Source organism: Leptomonas pyrrhocoris (assembly GCF_001293395.1).
Source record: "Leptomonas pyrrhocoris isolate H10 chromosome Unknown, whole genome shotgun sequence".
NCBI lineage: Eukaryota > Euglenozoa > Kinetoplastea > Trypanosomatida > Trypanosomatidae > Leptomonas > Leptomonas pyrrhocoris.
Genome location: NW_015438359.1, coordinates 1,859,199 through 1,880,690, shown reverse-complemented (window position 1 = coordinate 1,880,690; position 21,492 = coordinate 1,859,199). Strand labels below are relative to the sequence as shown.

Here is a 21,492-nt window from a genome sequence, read left to right as displayed (position 1 = left end):
CGTTACCGAACACGCCGCAGGTGAGTGTACGTCGCTGAGGCGGCAGAGCGACAGAGCTGCAAGGAAAAAAAAAGAAAGAACGTGAGGAGGCAGGATAAGATAACACCAGTACACACGCAGATCCAAAAAACAAGAAGGAAAGAAAGTGGGATGACGGAGAGAGAGTTGGAGAAGCTTTAAAAAAGGGAAAAAAAAAGAAGGAGAAAGGAAATCAGCAGCGCTGCTCGGACAACGTGGAAACCATAATAATAATTAAAGAGAGAAAAAATGGCAATACACACTTGTTTTTCGTTTTACCAGCGTCAATGGACGAGCAACGTTCTGCACTGCACCAACCATTCCTTCTTCGTTCTACCCGCAATGGAAGTGGGCTGAGGTAATAAGAACCAATAATGCAAAATAAGAATAACGCGCTGATGAAAGAAGCGACCGGGGGAAAGAAGGAAGAAAAAAAGGGAGGTATGTGTGGCCCTTCTTTGCACTTCAGTTCCACAGTGAACTATAAAAACGGCGGCGTTATCGTCTGCGACGCAGAGCGCGGCTTCAGCGATGAGCCTGACAGTCGCGGGAGCACGTGCGGGAGCTGCTGCATCGCCAGAGCCTTTTCGCTCGCACTCCCAGCCACCGACGACTCTCGCGTGGCGGACCTCTCGCTGCCGTTGGCCGACCGGGGCGACATTTCACGATCGTCCTTGAACTCTGCCGTGCTGCAGGAGTGCTCCTGCCGCCCCCAAGAGACCAAGCCGGCGGCGTCGTGCAAAGCGGAGGGGCGACGGTTTAGTGCAGCGGGCAGCAGCACTCCTTGCGCCTCCCCACCCGTGGTGGTTGCGATGTTGGTCGCCGTTGCCGTGGTAGGGCTCCCCGCGACGTCTGGCGTCGACGTCCGGCTGTGCAACGAGGCAGAAAGCGGGGGCAGCTCCGCAAAGGCGCCCGGCTTCGGTGCAGTGGGGCCGTTGACGGCAAGGCTGCTGCGACGCGACGAAGGGGCGGTGGAGCTTCCCGCGTCGTCGGTGGGTGCGGTGCGGGCGGCGGCCGACCTCCGCCGAGCCGGTTCGCGCGGCCTCTTCGCCTCACCGTCTTTCGAGCACAACGAGGATGTGGTGGTGGCGGCGGTGGCTGCGCTGACGAGGACGGCGGAGGTCTGTTGAGGTGAAGTGAGTTGCATGGAGCGTAACGGAGGGGGTTGCTCGAAGGCGGTGAGCGTTGATGGCGCTGCTGCGGCGAGGTTGGTGTTGCGGTTTTGTGGTCCCCATTCGCTTCGGTGGGCCCGTTTGCTTGGTGTGGCGGCGTCGATGTCGGGCGCGACGCCATGCGGCGGACCCGTACTCGTCGCCATGGGACTGGTGGACGTGCTGTTCACGCTGGTGTTTATGGGGGGTGGCGCGTGGATGTTGGGCTTGCTGAGGTTCACACATACTACGTTGCGCGCGCTCGCCGGCATGCACACCTCCATCGAGCTGAGCAGGCTGAGCGATGGTTGGGTGAGCGGTCCGAGTTGGGAATGCTGGGTGGAGGACGAGTCCCTCGACTGCAACGCCGTGACCGACTCACTCGCCCCCACGACCAGCGCCACGACAGCCTTGCGGTGCATCTTCGACGCCTTCCGCACCTTCGCCGCCGACTTGTGCCGCCTCTGCGGTTCCTGCGTGGGGGAGGTGAACTGCATGGCCGCCGCCGGCGCAGGCGGCACCGGGAGGCACTTTGTTGTCGCCGCCGCTGCACCTCCGACGGTGTTGACGGCGGACGAGGAGGAAGGCAGCGCACTCGTCGGGGTAAAAGATACATCCGACGTCACGGTGGTGCGCTGCGGCTGCTGCTCGTCGTTGTCATCACGTGAAGCCTTCCGCGTGCACGGTTGGCTGCTCATGAAGGAGTCCGCGACGCTGACGGGGTATCGCAGCGGCAGTGGCGACGTCGTCTCCTCCGCTTCTGCCGCATCTGTTGTCGTCGTCGCCGTCCCCTCCGCCGTGGGACTGGAGGGCAGCTGCAGGTTTCGCTCCGTCACGCCAGCGCATAAAAGGGAGCGGACGTCCACCGTCTGGGGGGAGCTGTGCCGTCTGGTGGACGTGTGTTTTGTCTCACCCGCCGGTGTTGCGCTGCTGGCGGTGGTAGGGGTGTCAGGAGTGGGGAGCAAAACGGGCGGCGAGAGCGGACGCTTTACCGGCGCGCCGTCGGTCCGCCCCATGCTGTGTCGCGGCATCTGCAGTGCGTTGGGTCCCTCTTCGTCCCGGGGAGGCAATCCTTCCAGGTTAAAACGAACACGCTTGTGGGCCTTCTCACCCCTCCCCGGACGCCCTCCCTCCGCCGCCGTCGGTTCATTGCTGTTGCTGTTCGCGGCCGTGGTGTCTCCCGGTGGTGTAGTCGGTGAGGCGTCCAAGGGGCGGGAAAGGGAATGCGGCGCCGCCGCATTGGCGTTGACACCTGGACGTCGTTCCTTCTTCTGTAGCTCTGCCTCCTCGGCGGCAGCTTCGGCATTTGCACGTCGAAGAATCTCGGCTTTCCTCTCGTGCTCCACGTCGAGAGCAGGCAAACCGGAGGGCGACGACGGCGGCTGCGCCTGCGGAGAGCCGGTCGACTCCTCGCGGTGCTTTCGCACAATCTTCGAGACGAAGTTGTGAATCTGCTGCGTGAGCAACTCGCGTTCTTCGGGGTCTTCGGCGGCCTCGTTCTCGTCCACGGCGGTGTTGCCCAGGACTTTGGCATGCAGACCCGTCACAGGGGCACGCACCATGGAGAAGTCGGCCGTGGAGGGGGACGCGACGCCATCCTCGGCAGGGGCCGTCGTGGCGCGCGTGAACATATCGCTGGAGTTGATGCCCAGCACATTCACGTCTTGTCGACCGTGCGGTGTGTCACCGCCGTCGTCGGGCGCCGCCGCTGCAGCGGCCGTTGCGGCGGCATTTCCACCTCGCCGCTTGCTGTGGGCGGGGCGCAGTTGCGTGAGCTGGTCGGAGGAGAACACCTCCGGGCCAGGACCGGCGCCACTGCTACCGCTTGTCGCGGCCACGTCCGCGGAGATCCGATGGGAGCCGCTCGAGCTTGCCGAAGCGTAACGGCCATTCCCAGCATTCCCACCGCGTCCGCTGGCGGCTTTCGCGGTGTGCCGGCGCTTGAAGTTCCGCATAAAACTCTGCGAGCTCATCGACGCATCCACCCGTAGAGGCTGTGCGCTGCTGCTGCCCCCGTCGTCGGCCAAGAAGCTCTCGGTGGCGCTGTGCCGTACGTTGTCATCGAGAAGCGTGCCGCGACCATTAGGATGAGAGGAGCCCTCAACAAAAAAACTCTCGCCATCCGTGGGTCGCGGAGTGAGCTGGTGGGCTTCCTCGGAGCGTGAGCTTTGAGACATGGCCGCGTAGCGCCCACCCGGCGGCTGCTCACGCGAACTCGCCGACGCGAGGTAGCGCTGATTGACGTCGTCGGGGAGCGAGACCATCGGCAGCACGTTTGGTGCCACGGGGGACTCCCGGTATGCGCTGCCAGTGTAGCTGCGTGGAAAGCGCATCTCATTCGGTATAAATGGGTTACGACCCTGACTGATGTTGTACGGGTGACAGTTGTAGATCTCAAACGAAAGACTCTCCTCGACAGGATGCAGCTCGCTTCCATCGTTTCTGACGTCTCCGCCGATGTGTGTCTGCGGCGACGGGCTGCCCTGTAACCCACGTTTCGCGCTGCTCTTCTCCGGCGTGGCGCCGGCCACGAAAGGACCGTCAGGTTTTTTGTTGGCCACAACACCCTCGTTGCTCTCCACGTTCTCCCCTTCACAGGTGGCGGTAGCAGTGGTAGGTGAGACCTTTGCCGAGGTGGGGGTGCTGTTGGCTGTCGACTTCAATGTCACGGTTGGCGTGTTGCTGTAACGTGCAGCCGCAAGAGTAGGCGAGTAAAGGAAGGGCGACTCGGTAAAGGCGCAAGTCCTCGCCGTGTGCGATAGCGTCTGCTGCCGCGACAGGGATGTCGTCGTGCTGCGGGAGGATAACAGCACGCTGTCGTAGCGTTCGTCTGCGTCGGGGAGGGGGAGGGGGGAGTGCGCAGGGAGGTCGCCGTCGGTGATACTGTCCGGCGGATTGTGTGGCGCGCGCACGTCCTCGCTGGGCTTCTGTGTGGGACGCCGCACATGCCGCCGTTGGGCCGGCTCCGATGTCGACATGATCAAAAAGGAGAAGCAAAACAAAAGCTACAAAAAAGAAGAGGGGGAGGGGGGGGGGGAAGCCAATAGAAATAATAATACTAATAAACAAGACAACGAAAAGAACGCGGCGCTAGACACGGCAGAAAGAGTGGCGCAAAGCGGATGTGTACGACAACGGGAGGAAGCCACGACAACAAAGACCGTTGGAAAAACAGCGGGGAGTCCGGTAGGCGAGAGAGAGAAAACAAAACGGAGTAGTACAAAAAGAAATGTAGCGCCGCTTTACACCTTTTCCGTTGTAATTCTGTATAGTGTGATTTGCTGGTGGGCGTGCGTCCGTCACCCAACAACGTACAATACACAAAAGGGAAGGCGACAAAGAGCAAGGGGAAAAAACGAAGGTCCACCTATGAGGCTCCCGACGGCTGCAACACGACAAACAACAACCACAAAACAAAAGCAGTAATAACAGCAATAAGATAACGAGAGGTTTAGAAGATATTTGGTGTTTGGAGAAGAAGTAAAGAAAGAAAGAAAGTGGTGGATTCCAAAGAAGAGGGAAAAATGCCACCGAAGAAGTAACAATGATGAAAACAATAAAACAAAAAAAGAAACGAAACGAGAAGAACGGCTTACCGTAGCTGACGATGACCGATTGCGTGCCCCTCCGTTGGTATTAGGTAGTAGATTTTTTTTCCCCTCAATACAGAGATGAACGGAGGTGTAGCAGTACGGAGGCAAATAAGCAAACAATAAAACGAGCCAAGGCAGAAGATAAAGAAGTAACAACAGCAAAAAGCAGAATGAATGTGTTAGCGGACTCAGGTAACAGCAAGGATGCAACCAAGAGAAGCGCTTGAAAGGAAAAGAAAAGGGAAGAGACGAATTTTAAAAGCAAAAAAAGGAGAAGGTCGGTTTAAAACAACAACCAAAAAAAAGGAGTTTCCCTGGCAGACGAAAAGAAGCAGAGTAGTCGGCCGCGAAAAGGGTGGAAATGTGGAGCTTGATGCCACTCCACGTACACAACGAAACAACGAAGACGAAACGAGAAGGAGAGGGAAGAAGAACCAAAGAGAAAAAGAAGAAAAAAAAGAATCACCACACGAGCTGAAAACTGTGTAACACTGACGATGAAGATAGAATTAATGCGAGCGGCTCTGCTGTTGCGGCACCGCGGGCGACACGCGGAAAGAGAGAGAGAGACGAAGAGACGAGGAGCTCTACGAATGCATAAAATGAAAAAGAAGGCACCGCGAAAAAAAAGAGTACCCTCAACAGTGACTCTCAAATGCTTAAAAAGAAAAAGCTAGTACGTTGAATTACTCTGCTACGAAGACAGGAGCGAAAGGCGCATATATATATATTTTTTCTCTCTCTCTCTTTAATAACAACCAGCTCTCTCCCCGTTGCTGCTGTATAAGTACGTGAACGAACTCGTTTATATGGGAACGAGAAACACAGCGAAGTCGCTAGAAGAAAACAAAAGAAAACACTTCTACTACAAAGGATATATAACATTGTTTCGGGTTTCGAATCACCGTGAACGAGAAGAAGAAAAGAAGAGAGTTGAGATGCGAGGGAGAGAAAGAAGGAAATGTTGATGAAAGACAAAAACAGAAATAGGAATTATGAAAGAAAGGGCATGGGAAGGGTCCTTTGATTTCGTGCCGCAAGAAACGCAGCGGTGCTCCTTCACGCGCATGGCGGTGTTTCTCCTCGAAGAATTGCACCACCACTGCCGTGCAGCGTCGCCGATATGAAGACTTGTGGGCTTTTCTATTCCTTTTACTGCTTTTTATTTTTCCCTTTTTCCTCCACCTGTGAGGTGCATGTTTCGCAGGAGAATCGAAAAAAAAAGTTTATCGAAAAAGGAAACGGTCAAGCCCGTAGTGAGTGTTTTGGCCTGCTTCGCGGAGAAGCGCCGGCAAGCATGCACAGCACGATAAGAGAGAAGCGAAAACAAACAAAAAAGGCGTGGTTGAAGCGAACAATTCTGCAGCAGTGTCTTAATCATAATAATACTAAAGAAAAAAATTGTTCTTTGCTCTCGGTTTGTCGTGAAAAGTGGCTTCAGTGACGGCGCGCTTTATCAGTGAGTGAAGGTGGAACGGCCTTCGATAGAAATGTGCAGCACACATAACTCTCTAAGTCACCTTTCGCATTCCTTCCTTTCTTTCAAGCCTCGCACGGCGCGATCGCCCCAGTTGGAAATACACTGACAAGCAGCTTCACCACATTAGAGACGGTTTTCGCTTCCAATCAGCGTGACGTCCGCTTTTGATTGGCTCGACATATCATCGCTACCGCGTACATAATCGTCCTTTTCTTTTTTGTTGTTGCCGCGGCGACGAACGCTTGTACCGAATAACTGTGCTCTACAAGCTGAGCAAAATAATAGTAATTTTAAAAGAAAAAAAAAAGAGAAAAACCTTAAAAAAATAAAAGGTAAATAACAGGAGGAGAAAGACGAGAAAATACATCAGCGCATCTCAAAGAGCCCTATCAAAGAGAAGAGAGACAACGTTCTTTCAGCACGCAGTTGCGTAGAGCCGGACATCTTTACCGATGTTTCTTTTATCTTTTTAAATCATGCACAGCCTCGTTCTCGACTACGTGAGTGAATATTAATGAAGTTGTGACGCAGTTAAAGAAAAGCCCTGTCACAGAAACGCCGTGCGTTCCCACTTTGCTCCTCCGATTTGAGAGACGATAACGCAAAAAAAAAGGCAATTTAGAAAAAAAAATTGTGACGAATCAAAAAGAAGCAGAAAGCCACACACACACACACACAGAGAAAAAGAGACGTTGAGAACGTGACGAACTAAGCGAAAATGGACAAGCAAAAACGTCCATCACAACATCATCCACCGCAACCGTGGGCGGAGCACATTACACCACACCACATCGCTGCGCGAGCGGGAAAAAGAGGAATTCAAGAAAAACGATTAGTAGTTTTGGAAATCAACACTGACGAAGAAAACAATAAAAGATCGAATTGGCGAGGTTAAACACGACGGTGCCAAGACGGGAGAAAAGGGAGAAGGTGTTACTGTTGCCTCTCTTGCGTTCAAAACGTAACCGCTGCGGCTCATCCAGGGAAGAAGGATGACGACATCGTGGAAGCAGCGGACAGCAGGAAAAAAGAAACCACAGCCGTAAGAGAGCAGTCATTCACACACAAAAAGAGCGGTCGTTGAATTCGCGGACGCGAGATGCAACAACGAAAATAGCAGCGTAGGAAAGAAATTCGAAAAACAAAAAACTATTTTCTGCAGTTGAGCCCCACTAATGAAGTGCGATTTTTCTTTTACAAGTACTTCGAGCCAACGCAGAAGAAGAATCAAAGAGGAGTGCTGTGCTGCTTTTCATTGATGGACACTTCGCATACACCGGCATGCAAAAATGAATATACGCGCAGGTTTTTCTTTTCACTCCTTTATCCAGCAGGAAGCAAAGAAGACCGCGAACACGCGCGCACGCACACGCATGCACGCACGCACGTTCACCGCTCGCCCTCAAACTCCCGCGTGACAAAGATCCGAGAAGTATAAAATCCGTTGTCTGGCGTGGCTCTGCGTCCAGCCTTACCAGGCAAGGAGTACAATCCTTCACACACATACACAGAGAAAGGAAAGGTAAGCCTCAATGATGTAGATGGCGATGACATCCCTCTCAACGGCGCGTCACACCGTTCATCACGTCGACAAGAAAAGGAAATGGCGTCGCATGAGAATACAATAATAATAATAGAGAAGGCAACTCTTGTATAGACGAATGCTCCTTCAGTAATCTCACTCGTGCAGATGTAAAAGACAAGAAAGAGTAGAAAGAGTAAAAAAAAGAAAAGAAGAGATCTGTGCTTCCCTTTTCGCACACGCTTTGTTGGCATCGTGCACACACACACAAAAAAAAGAATTACGGCACGAGTAGGCGTGTCACGGGAGCGTGAAGATATATGTATATATATGTATATATAATAGATTAGAAACGTAACAAGGAAATGCTGCAAAAGAGGGGAGGGAAAAGCACAAAGCACCCAAGACAGGGATCACGAAAAAAAAGGGGGGGTTTTATAAAGAAAAGAGCCGACAAGACGAACATCAAACGAAGCCACGCGTACATGCATACGCGTACACAATTTGTACCATTGAAAAGAAGGGAGTGAAAGAAAAAGGAAAATAAAAAGGCGAGACTCAACGACCAACGCAAACACAAACAGAGACACGAAACACGGCGCAGTTCTCGAAATATATACAGGAAAAACACGTATACGTCCTGGCGACAACGATCGCGCTTTTCTTTTCTTTTTTTGTTTACCATAATGATTGCCTACGGCACGGGTACGCGCAACCGGTCTAATGCAGAAATCTGGCGCCTTTCTTTACGGGATGAGGCTGCTGTCGGAGTTCGGCGAGAAGGAATTCAAGGCGGGCGCCCCTGTGAAGGTGAGTATGGACAGGTTCAACTGCCGACTGCTGCCAGCCCACAGCCCCACCTCACTGCGGCTCCACCCGCTGCCGTCACGCAGGGAGTCCATCATGACAGACGTGGAGGAGGGCCGGACAAAGAGGCGGTCCAACGAGGGACTCCGCCCCGACGCGCCGCTACCGCCTCCGCGTCTCGGCGAAGCCTCGTTCTTACGGAAAAGCACTCCGCCTTCAACTCCCGCCCAGTCCGGCGTGGAGCAGCGGGAAATAATGGACGTCCGTGAACGCGCGGAGGCGTGGCGCACTGACTCCTGCTGCCGCGCTGCGTCTTCCGCACGTCGCAGCGCCGCCTCCGACAACGCGTACGGCACCGCACTGTGGGGTGTCCCGACGGTGTTCTCTGGAACTTCTCCGTCGTGTGTCATACCGGGCAGCCCCGCCAGCGCCGCGCTCGCGTTGTTCGCATGCTCGTCGCTCGCGTCGTTGCAGTCGCTGCCCAGCACGAGGGAGGGGCGTGACGGGTGCACCGTGACGGGCTGCGCGTCGTAGCGCGCATCAGCCACGTTGCAGGCTCGCATGAGGAGCTGGCGGTGTCGGCTGCAGCGCCGCCACTGCTGCAAGTCCCGAGCCACCAGCGCCTGCTCGCGATCAGCCGCGCCCGCCTTTGCCGCTTCCGTCGCGTCGATGGCGGAGGACGGCGGGGATGGCGAAAAGCACGGCGGCATCGGCGGCAGTCGGCACGTTGCCGTCCCGAGATCGCGGGGCGACGTGGGTGCGCATCCCCGCGGTGCGTCCTCCGCGGCGACGTCGAAGCAGACAGACGTAAAGAGACTGGTGGAGCATGTGGGGGCGCTTTTCTGTGGCAGGATGGTGGAGTCCATCGAGCAGGATGGCAGCACCGAGCCTCGCACATCGCCGTCGTTGTCGAAGTCTTGCGGCCCTGAAGAGGTGCTACATGATGCAGGACAGCCAGTGGGCGGGGGATAAGGTGCCAAATGCGACTGCCGCTGCTGCTGCTGCGTGCGTGGCGTGCAAAGACACCGTTGAGCTTCGAATTTCGTTTGTTTTGTGTCCGCAGTCTTGCGTGGCTGCGAGATGACAGCGGCGGTGGCGGCGGCAGATCCAGCATCGGTGTTGCTGCTGCTGGCATTGCCACTCTCGTCATCGTCCACCGAATTCGCCACCACCGCAGGCGGCGGGAGTGGAATGCGACGCTGCTCGAATGCCACCATCTTCGCCGACGCAGCCGGCGGCGTCTCCTCCACCGTCGCACACGTCGCTGGCGACCTCGTGGCAGCGTTGGTGGACGTCACAGCGGGTGACGTGGAGGAAGGAGGAACGGCCAGTAGCGAGAGAGGCGAGAGCCGTCGCGCGCTCAGATGCGGGGTAGGGGTGCCGGTCACCCATCCCGCCGACAACGGCACGCACAGAGAGGCTTCATTAAACTCCCCCGCGCGCTCCTCCGGGTTCGCCGACAAGGGCGACGTACGGTGGCCCTCAGCAAGGCTGAGCTGCGGTAAGTACGGCGAACTTCGCCGTGGCTTAGACAGCAACTGCACCGCCATCGCGTTTATGGTGGTGGTGGTGGCAGTGGTAGTGGCGGCAGGAACTTTCGGCGGGTAGCACGTGACGTCGTAGGTGCAGCGCGGCGTGTTCTCCTTCGAGGTGACCGCAGCGACGGTTATCGCTAGGCGAGGCGTCAGGTGAGGTGCACCGGCGGGCGCGGTGTCGCGGAGCTGGCTTTCCACAGCGCTGGGGTACGAAGCAATGCGATCTTCGCCGCTCTTGACGCGTTGCACAACCGGCGACACAGGAGCCAATGCCGTGGTGGAACGCGGTTTCACCTCCGCGAATGGAGCAGGCATATGACAAGGCGTCGGCAGCGCCCAAAGAAGCACAAATAAAAGAAGGAGAGAGAAGTCGCCAAAAAAGTATATCTATATAGAGAGAGAGAAATAGAAATGGGCGTGGTGACAAAGACAGATGTATATATATATATATGTGTATATATTTTTATAAGTATACACACAACAGAAAACAGTGGTCGGAAGGTCAACGTACACAGGCAAAAGGGGAAGAAGAAGACGAGTCCGCCACGCGTAAAATGCAGTAAATAACGAAGGAAAGAGAAGGAAAAGGGAAAAAAAGACACTCTATAGAAAGACAACTTCGGCGTAATGTATTAGACGCGAAACGACAAGAGTAAATTGAAAAACAACACTAATAATAATAATCACTCAAACCACGTTGCACAGCAGCGGCACACACACATACACAAGTTAATACTAATAAAAACAAAGAGAGAAGAATATTTTTTCTTTCACACCGATTTGGTCCTGCTCGTCACTAAAAGAAAAGACGCTGAAAGAAAAACAATTTGCTGCTTTCCAATAAAAAGCAAACGTAAGAAGAGCGAAAAAAGAGTCACGTTCTCGATGTGCTCAACGCAGGGCCACCTATTCCTTACACGATTGAGTGAAGGGTGCGGTGGCTAACAGGGAAGAACACACACAGCGAAACAATAGACGGAGAAGGGACGCCGTCAATGAGCTAGAAGAAAGCAATTAGACGCAAACGGAGAGAGAGAAAAAATAAAAAACAGTCTTTTCAGGAATATAAAACAAGGAAAAATAATACATAGACTTTGTAAATATATATATTTTTTGGAAAGTATAAATACATATACTTAGAGAGAAGGAGGGTAGAATTCAAAAAAGAACTACACGAATGATATACGAAGAACTTTACCACGAATGAGGAGAAACGCGCACCTCACGAGTGATTCTTATTTTTCTTTTAATGGAGCGGGAGAGGGAAAATAAGAAGCAACGCTGTGAGATTCACACACCAAGTGCTCACGAGAACTTAAAAAAGAGGTCAATATAAACCGCAGTCGGTTGTGGGTACGACGAGGAAAGAAGACGAAGATGTAAAAACGCACACAAAAAAATGATTGAGAGTGAAGAGAGACAAGAGAAAGAAGAAAGAAATCCTCTCGAAAATAAATAAATAAAGGAACCGATATGTACAGAGTTGACAAACTGCTACAGAGAGATAGAAAAAGAGAGGTGGGCAGGAGATATATATATATATCAACGCTTTCCTTCTGCACCTTTGCTCTCACACGCGCACACACGAAACCACCTCACCACAGCACTTGTGGCGTAGAAAATTCTGTAAAAAACAGAAAGATGTGGAAGAGGAGGAAAGAGGCGCCAGTGCCGTGTGCTCTGCGCACGTCTTCCGCAAAAACAACAACAGGAAAAGATGAAGATAAAAGAAAAAAAGAGAGGCAGACAAACACGAACAAAACAAATTAGACGTTGAAGAGTAGTTCAAAAACAGGTTAGGAAAGCGAAATCTTTGCGCGCCTGTCACAGAAAAGCGATTTTTGTGTTAAGTTTAATAATGAAGTCAAGGACAGCATGAAGGAAAGAAGGGGAAAAAAAACTATAAAAGGCGAAAGTTAACAAGCAGTAAGCTCGCACGCTGCACTTGTTTGGAAAGGAGGAGAACGGGGAATTTTTTTTTACAGAAGAAACAGTCGCATAGCAGCAGGCAGAATGAATCAGGTGCTAGAAGAAGAAAAAAAAAGATGGTGTTAGGAGAATCTACGGAGTTTATTGCGTTGGTGTTTGAAAGGTCTTTTCTTTTTATGTACTCCTTTACTATCTTTCCGCACCGTTATGTGCGATAATGCCAGTCCACAGCAACGGTTTACGACTACGGGGGCGGGTAGCGGTCTGGGTCACCGCTCATCAAACAGTTCGAATACGCACAATTTACTAGTGAACAGGGGCATGGCGCAGTCATATGTTGAAGTGTTATTCATATGCACGCGGATAAAATGAGTCCAGTGAGAAGAAAAAGAAGGGGGTTTAAAAGAACAGGGCGAAGAAGAAAAAGCCATCGCCATAAAAAAAACGAGAAGGAGAAAGAGAAGGCGTTTGGAGAAGAAGAAGAGGCGAATGCTGGACGAGAAAAGAGGGAACACATGGGGGCCAAAAATGGCAGAACGAGACGATTCGAAGCGGAACGCACTCGGACATTAACGACAGTGGTTTTGACTTCTTTTTCTTTCCTTTCTCGCACGTGGAGTTTGCCGTGAAAGAAGAGGTCAAGTAAAAACGCGGACCTCCGCCAATGTTGACGGGTGAACGCATTACTTGTGTACAACAATCTGTTTTACCGTCCCTTTTTTGTTGTTATTGTGCTTTCTCTGACTTCTTCGAAGGACAAAAAGAAAAGCAAAGGAGAAACCGTATCTCCGCGAAAATGGGCGTCACGGAGCAGTATCTTTCAAAGACGTCTCAGTGCTTGTGCGCCTCCGAGAGCATCTCTCGAACGCATCCTTCACGACTACCACTTCCCATCAGCACACTTTATATATATGTTCGTTCGTTTCGTTTGATGTAGAGCTACACGCAGCGAGAGGCAGAGCAAGCTCTATATAAAGAAGTATATGAAGCAAAGCAAAGAAGTGAAATACGCTATTTAATTGAATCACCTCATCAACGCGCAGCAAACGCTCAAACAGCAAAAAAGAAAAGAGAGAGAGAAGCGCAGAAATAATAATAAAAATGAGGGGGCGGTAGAACGCGACGTCGGCCTCTTCTTTTCATTCGCCGGGCGACCTCTTCACCAGAGGCGGACAAGCACACTTTGCAGGAACACGTAAACGAACAGACGCGAACCGAAAAGACCACAAACGACGGGGAAAAATGGGGAGGAAATACATTCGTTCACCAGGGAAAGAAAGCGGTGCTTTGAAAACATCAACAACAATATTAATAATAAAGAGGAGCAGTAGTAACGGGACAAAGTCCGTAATAAACAGAGGAGAGAAAAGTCGTAGAATACGAAAAAGAGAGAAAAAATAGTGAAGCAACTTCGACGCTTCATAAACTGTCAGAACAAACCAGCAAACAGCATTACCATCAACGGAGGGAACAGCAAGAACATCCGTGCTCGTTGAAGGAGAAAAAAAAAACTTAACACGAGTGTCGTACGCAGAACAGCCGTGGAAAAAGAGAGAAGAAGAAGGAGAAAGGAAAAAGCGGAGAGATGCTGTACGCTCAGGGCCCACGCAGAGGACAAGATGTACGACGCCGTATCACACATGATTTACGTTTGGTATTATTATTATTATTCTGCTGTATTACGTCACACTCTAGTTTTCCAAAGGCACGAGGAGGGAAACACTCAAAGCAAATAAAAGAGGCCTTTCAGCTGGGTGGAATATCGGACAACGATGGTGGGGCATCATGTACGCGCACATGTCACAGTACATTTCTTTTCAATACTATTTAAAGCCACGGAACGCCGCTGCACGTTGGGAGATGGAAGAAGACCAAGAGAGAGAGAGAGAGCATCCACCTAAACGACGGCGATACGAAGAAAAAAATAATTTTTCAAAAAAAAAAGACGAGGTGGGAAAAAGAAGTGTGAGAAAATGGAAAGGAGAAGGCGACTGAACGTGAAGATTGCTCAAGGTGCTCATAATTGCTACCGACCCCGTCTTCTGCGCTTTTCTTTTTTATTTGCTGTTGTCGATGCTGTTGATGCTCCCCATTAAACGGCACAATAAGAAATCAATTGCGGCGGAAGTGTGCGACACACAAGTATCGCAGAGAAGCCATCTCAAAAAAAAAAAGGAAGAAGACAATGAGCGTCAGAAACGAAAGAGAAAACAAACCAACAATATGAACAACACAATGCGTGTGAATCAACACGGACAAGAAAAAGAAGGGGAGAAGAACGCACTGGAAGAAACGGACGACACTAAAGGCAGCAAATGAAAATGAGTTTTATCATTCAAAACAAAAAAGGGTAAGCACGATTCAAAACGTTTTCATATAAAAAAACAAAACCAAAAAAATTCTAAAGCACATCACAGTGTTTTCAGATACCCGGATACTTCACACAATGTTGTTCTGGAAACTTCAATTCGCTTACACATACAAATTTTTTTTTCCGCGCTAAAACTCGTTTCGCAGCTGAACTGCGGTGCGCACGGCTGTTCCACCTTGCGGCATTTAACATCTATTAGGCGGAGCGTCAAAGGAGATCGGAGAATAAAAAAAAAGAAAGAGGAGAGAAACGCAAGAAGAAAAGATAAGAAACGAATAAGACATTTCTACACAAATAAAGAAAAAGAGAAAGAGGACCCTCTTCAGACGGCACAAACAAGACGTTGTCGACCAGTCGATGGTGCACTCACCACAGAACCCCGACGCATGGATGCATCGCAGGGAACGTCGTGGCAGCAGCGGAAATCTCACCACACCTGCTCTTCCCCCAATCTCACCGTACTCGTTACCCTCTCTCTGTTTGCTGTGTGCGTGCTTGCTTCCATTCCAAACCTAACGAAGCGTTCTTTTTTTCTTCAAACGGTTGCGCAGACAAAGAAGCGCAGAATGATGTGCGTCTGCACAAACGAGAGAAAACAAAGAAACACACACACAGAAAGGGAAAAAAGGTGTAGTCCTTCGCGACGATCATAGCAGCGCGTACGAGAGGGGGTGAGCGGGAGGCGTGGCGAGAAGACCACCCGACACGCATGAGTGAAGTGATGACGAGAACACTAAAAGATACTGTGGGAAAACGCAACGGAGATGATAACAATTCAGGCAAAACGGGAGGAGTAGCAGGACGCGGCCACGTAGGCAAACAAAAGGGAAATTAAAGTACTTAAAAAACAATGGTATCACGAACAAAGGGAGTAGCCTACAGCGATGTATCCACGCAACACTCACGCGTGCACTGCATACAAGATTATTATATATTTTTTGGGAAAGGAAGCAGCGGGGAAAAAACAAACGGGCTTCCTAATTCTGCAAGTCACCACCATGTGAAAAGAAAACGAAAACGAGCATGTTATGTACACGCAAAATCCCACAAGTTCAAGTACAGAATGAACAACGAAAGGCAAAGGAGGGGAAGTAGAAGAAAAAAAAAGGGCGACGACACAAACACAGAAGAGGGAAAGAACGTTTCTCTCCTTGGGCGAGTTCACAGCAGTGAGAGAGAGAGAAGAAAGAAAGAAAGCCACCACGCAGAGACAAGATCTTGACATTAGACGCGAAACAATGGCGGAGTCTAGATGAAACAAAAGCAAAAAAGTGCTAATAGAAATACTAAAAACACCAGCGTAATCACGCCGTTAAGCCGTATCGAGAAGCCTGCAAACATGTATGTTGGCAGACGTCGCTTCAACGCAACAGCGCAGTAAACAGCAGCAGATCACCATCCGGCCTTTTACGTACCTTCACGCACGGTCATGATGCATCTTTTAGCGAGGAAAACAAACAAACAAAAAGATGGACCAAAAAAAAAACGGAAAGAGGGGAAGAGCTCGCTGATGTGAGGACGGCAGCAGCAACAACAGTGAATGCATGCCGTGCCACAACACCTCCATCACAGAGGGAGGGAGAGAGGGGGAAAGCAGCTCGATAGCAAAATGCACCTGGACCGGTTTCGCCTACACCGCTACGCAAGGCGACGTGCTACAGAGGAGGCAGGCGCTCCGGCGGCGGGGATGGCTTCGTCGCGGCGGTGCCACTATGCAAGCCCGATCCAGCGCGCGGCTTCGACGAGGACGGCGGCATCACCCCTCTTAGCCGCGTGTCCGCATTCGGCCGAAAGCGGCGCACCCCCAGTGTGGTCGTCTCGACGGTGCCGAGGTTCACCCGACGCGACGGGTTCATCACCACCTTCTGCTTGCCAGCGGCGCGGACGGTGGTGCGCCGTAGCGTGGCAGACGGACTCGTCATCGGCGCCTCCTTGAACTTGTCAAAACGCTCCGCCGTTTTCTTGAGGACAGCGTTGTTGCTATTAGTCGTGGTCGTCGTTTTAGCCCCTGAGGTGGTGGTGGTGGTGGTGGTTGATGCCGCCGTTGCGGTGGACGGCCCTGACGTCGGCCGCCGGATTGGCTGACCGGTTTCGCCGTTTGCGTTGCTGCCGTCCGTGTTGTTTCCATTTTTAGCCTCCGTGGCGTCCGAGGAAGACGGGCGGGCCGGTGAGGTCGTGCGCGACGCCGTTGCGGGCGAGGTTGACGCGGCCTGCCGCAGCGGCAGCCGGACCACACGCAGCTTGCTGTGAGCGGCGCTGGTTGTGAGGGGTGGGAGGGCCGACGGTGATGCCGGCCATGCCTGCTGCTGCCCCTCCGGCGAGGTTGGCGAGCCGTCCTTGCCAGGGGAGCCGCGGCCTACCGTTTCGCCGGGTGTGACGGCGTCTGTGCTGCTCGTAGCTTTCGTGTGGGTGTTGCCCGGTGCGCTGCCTACCCGCTGTGCCTGTGCATGGCCACCGTAGGCCCCAGCACCTGCCTCACCGTTGTCGAGCTTCGTCCCGTCACCCCGTTCGCCTCCACCACCTCCGTGCGTGGTGGGGCTCTGCGCTTGAGCTCGCTGCTGCAGCACCGGCTGCGGAGGCGATGGAGTGATAGGCTGTCCCGCATCCGCGGTATTGCGGCCGATGCCATCGTGGCTCTCCGGCTCCTCCTGCCGCCGCGCATCCCCCACTTCCGCCGCGTCGCCCCTCTCCCCTTCTGCCGCCGTCGCCGGTGGCTTCTTGTGCCGCCTGCCGTTGCTCTTCTTCCCCTTCTTTGCCTTTTTGTTCTTCTTTCGCTTCGCCTTGTCGTGCGGCACGCTCTCCGTGTTCGTCAAAGGCGCGTCGTCCGTCTCGCGGAAGCTGAGCAGCTTCCACCCGCCCAGCACTGTCTGCTGTGACGCGCTTGGCGCCTGCGTGGTGCCCCAGGCGGAGCTGAGTGTCGTGGACGCCGTGCTCTTCCCGAGGAGGGCTGCGTTGCCGCGAAGGAAGCTCATGAAGGCGTTGCCGGAGGAGCATCGACGCACCGCATCAGTAGCGGCAGCCGGTCCAGGACTAGCACCACCACTGGTGGCATTGCTGCTAGCGTTGCGGCCACTCGGCTCGGGCGTGGTGCCCATCGGAGAAGCGGAGGGCGTCTTCGCAGCGAGCGACGGTGGTGCCGGAGAGGCGGCGGTACCCGCGTTGTCCGTCGCCGCCGACTTCTGCGTTGCCTTCGCCAACTCGCGGCTGTCCAGACTCGCGTCGTCGGCTTTGAAGTCACCGCGCAGAACTCGCACGTTTTGCCGAGGGGAGAAGCCGCTGCCCGCGGCGTAGAGAGGGCAGTGCGGTGTGCTCCTCTCTTCGTCACCGTTGCCATCCACCCGCTTCCCGCCGCGCTTCTTCCGCTTAGCACCATGCGCCGGCGTGAAGAAGGACGATTGCTCCTCCCCGCCGTCGTCGCTGTCGCTGGGGAAGCTGGAGGTGACGCCGCTGCTGCCCGACTCTGTGCTGTCATCACTACCGGTGCGCCGTCTGCGCGCCCCCGCCGGCGCTAGTGCTGTGGCGCCGGCGCCGTGTGGGTTGAGCTGACTCGGCGTGCGGGCGTAGAGGTCCATCATGGTGGATGGGAATGTGCCCTCCATCGCGGACTTCCCGCCCTGCTGCGCACCTGCGCCGCCTTCAATCGCCGAGTAGAGCATCGACACGATGGCCGACGACTGCCGCGGCAGGGCGGACATCGTCATGTGCGACAGGCAGGATCGCGTGAGGGAGCGGCGTCGGCTCGGCGGCTGCGCGTTGCCAGCGTAGGCCAGCGGTGCGACACTGATGGAGACGCCGGGGCCGCCGTAGGAAAACCCCATCTCAGATAGCACGATCGACTGCTGCAGGGCGTCGCCTTCTTCGGCTGCTGCTGCTGCTGCTGCTGCTGCTGCTGCTGCCACCTCCATCGCTAAAGCCTCTTCATCCGGTGGGGAGGGAAAAGCCCCAAAGCTGCCGTCGGGGGTGAAGACAAACGGCATACTCATGTCGTTGTGCGTGGCCTCCGCCTGCTGCTGTCGCTGCTGTTGTGGCGGCTGCGGTGATTTCCTTTCTTGGGAAGGAGCCTGCAGACTCCCGTTTCGTCTCTTCCCTGTGGACGACAGCCGTGTGGAGGAGTCCGTGGGATAAAAAACGGCGGATGAAAAAGCGCTAACGGAGTTCGTCTCTGAGGTCGTCGCAGCGGTCGTGGTCGCAGTAGTGGTGGTAGCGGCAGTGGTGTCCGTGTCAATGTCCGTGTCCGTGGTGGAGGCGGTGCCGCCGCTGCTGCTGCTCGGTTCCGTGTTGGAAGAGCTACCCCCGCTTGATGGAGTCGCAGACGGAGTAGGTGGGAAGTCGTCGACGCCGTAGACGCCGACGCCTTCAACGCCGGCGAGGTTCGATTGGAGACGAGTCCAGGGGGCCGTTTTGGTGCCTGACTGTACACTCCTCTCGCCGTCTCCCTCCGCGCTAACGCTACTGTCATCGCTGTCGCCGCTGACTGACTCTTCGTCGACGTTTCTGTGTTTCTTTCGGTCGATTCTGTGCTTTTCCCCTGCGCCTTCTCCCTCATCGTCTATGCTCTCCTCATCCAGGCTGTCGGAGCTGCAGTCGCTCTCCGCGGTTTCCTCGTCGTCCTCTGCGCTGTCCTCAACGTGCTCCTCTCCACTAGAGAACTCCGTCGAGTGCATCGGCTGCACCTTCGCCGTGTCCGCCTCATCCGAGGCGTACGACCATCGGCGCGTCGCAGCCACCTGCACTGGCTGGAATGCAGAAGGACCACTCAGTTTGCTACAACTCGCACTCTCTGGCGTGCTTTCGAAGGGGGTTGTTCCTCGCACGGGCGTCTCGCTGTGCAGGTTGCCGTGCAGCACGGAGGTTCCCGGTGCGTAGCTAAGGTTACTTGGGATGCTGCCGGCACTCAAGCCGGGGAAGGAGGTGCGACGGACGTCGGGGTAGTACTCTGCCACCTCATGGGCGAGGTCGACGACGAAGGAATTGCGCGTCGCACCTTCGTTGTACAGTGAGGTCGGCATTTTCGCTTTCGCTTTGCTCTTTCCACGTCTCACACGAACACCAGCGGGGGCAGTCGTCGCAACAAACGAACTGTCTACTGCACGCCTGGCCTCCGAAGCGTCTTCACCTTAACAGCAAAAGCCCGGCAGTGAACAAAGAAGACTCACGGCGTTAAATACAGAGAAAAAAAGAATAGGATGGAAAGGCAACGCGGATACGTTCTGCACGCGCATCAAAAGAAAAAACCCCGGCCTTCCTCTTCTTTGTCGAGTGTGTGTGTGTCGAAAAGCTTGAGCGTGGGTACCGCGCTGAAGACGGAGGGGGGGGGGAGCGAAGCGTGTGTGATCGACTTTCTGTTTTGGCTTCTCTTTGCCCACACACCTCCCTCCTCCTTGCTATTGCTCTCCCTCTTTTTCTTCTACTGAACAGTCAGGGAATCACGAAGGGCGGAAGAGCCGCGACGCGGTATTTAAAAAAATGTTAGTTCTTTTTGTTGTTCTTTCAAGGCAGGTCCGCGTCGACAAGTTGGTGATGCTGCAATGGACCCACAAACACCCAGAAGTTATAACTGCACCCGCGACAATAAAATGAAGGAAGAGGAGAATAACGAAGAGAGAGATTGATGCGGATCAACATGGCACCGGCAGCTACGCAAACGCAAACAAAATGTGCATTCCTCCGTTGCTATCGCTTGAAGAGGCGAGGGGGAGGGGGAGGAGGAACGAGGAGCTTTAGCAGTGCGAGGCACCTTCCTCGACTGCTTACCCTTACTCCTTCGTTTACGCACCCAGTACAGCGCATAAAAGCTCTCCACAGCCATTGCGCAAACCATGGAGCAGCAGGGGAAAGGAAAAGAAAGAACGGTGTAAGGTGCGTCACACCATCCACGATTCTCCCAGCAACGCACAAGTGCGCCAGCGTAGAATCGTCGGTCGCGTGTAATCTGGCGGCAGCAGCTTTGTCGTGACCTCGACGTCTCTTCTCATTGGTTGTCTTTCATATTTCTTGTCTACGTCACGGATGGGGAATGAAGATCACAGAAGAGCTAAACGCAACACCAACGGCAGCCAACTCTAAAGCACATGGAGGAAGGAGAAGAATAAAGCACAAGAAAGAAGTCTTCGGAGGGGGACACTTTTATGCAGAAACACATTGTGAAAAAGAGGTAATAAGCAAAAACAAGAAGAAGTGGGGTGTGGTTACTGCGCAAGCCAAACCAACTAAACAAAAGACATCGTAAGCGCTTCCACAGAAATCACGAAAAAAAAATTAAGTTAAGAGACTATCTGAACACATAATGATAATGGACGGCTTGCAAACGGCAATCGAACGAAATGAAAAGGGAAAAACAAACCGAACAGAAAGATCGACATGAATAGAGTACAACCTGTGAACACAAAAAGAGGGCGACGAGGGGGAAAGGAGGAGTCTGAGATGGCGCAGACGCACCCTCGCTGCACTTCCATCTCTCAAGAGAACAATGGTATACATAAATAATGAAAACACAGCACTAATACTACTAACGTTCAGCTTCTAAAGGAAAGCGAAATAATAAAGCCCCCCTCCCAAAAAATACGAAGACCAATAATTCTTTTTGGCTGTTTTTGAGGAACGTGACGAGAAAACGGGGAGATCAGATGAAGAAGAAAAAAAAACAAAAGCAACGCAAAAATGATCCACAAGATGACTCCGTCGACACGTACACACACACACACACTCAAAGACGAACAGCAGTGCAAAAGAGGAAAGGAATGAAAGAAAGCGAGAAGACATATATATATATATATATATATATGAACAAAGTGTGTTCTTCTCGTTACTTTCTTCTCTTTTTTTCTTCTTTTTCGCACGCTGAGTCTGTCGTCCAGATGTGCTCTAGCTTGGACCCACCGTTTCCCTTGTGCAATCAGCAGGAATCAACGACGACACGTTGTCATCAGCCCTTCTTCGTGAGTTCTCGCCATTTCCTGCTATTTCCCTTCGTGAAGGTAAGCACTTTGCAAAGGCAGTGTTAGAAAGGTGTGAAGAAGACAGATATCGGATTAGACGCAAAAGAAAATAATCTGATCACAGTCAACAACAACTACGGTTGAAAGC

At 53.1% G+C, this 21,492-nt stretch overlaps 3 protein-coding genes across 3 annotated transcripts; all 3 read right to left on the bottom strand.

The window, feature by feature from the left end:
* Positions 1–499: 499 nt before the first annotated feature.
* Positions 500–5,629, bottom strand: ABB37_02399 (hypothetical protein; the record flags this gene model as incomplete). Its single annotated transcript, XM_015799384.1, has 1 exon — positions 500–5,629. The coding sequence occupies exon 1, from the start codon at positions 4,145–4,147 to the stop codon at positions 500–502; it is 3,648 nt and encodes a 1,215-aa protein (XP_015662862.1). The 5' UTR covers positions 4,148–5,629.
* A 2,881-nt stretch (positions 5,630–8,510) lies between these two features.
* Positions 8,511–12,343, bottom strand: ABB37_02398 (hypothetical protein; the record flags this gene model as incomplete). The annotated part of the gene is made up of 1 exon (XM_015799383.1): positions 8,511–12,343. The coding sequence occupies exon 1, from the start codon at positions 10,419–10,421 to the stop codon at positions 8,511–8,513; it is 1,911 nt and encodes a 636-aa protein (XP_015662861.1). The 5' UTR covers positions 10,422–12,343.
* A 3,718-nt stretch (positions 12,344–16,061) lies between these two features.
* ABB37_02397 (hypothetical protein) lies at positions 16,062–19,415 on the bottom strand (the record flags this gene model as incomplete). Its single annotated transcript, XM_015799382.1, has 1 exon — positions 16,062–19,415. The coding sequence occupies one exon, from the start codon at positions 19,413–19,415 to the stop codon at positions 16,062–16,064; it is 3,354 nt and encodes a 1,117-aa protein (XP_015662860.1).
* Between the last annotated feature and the right edge of the window lie 2,077 nt (positions 19,416–21,492).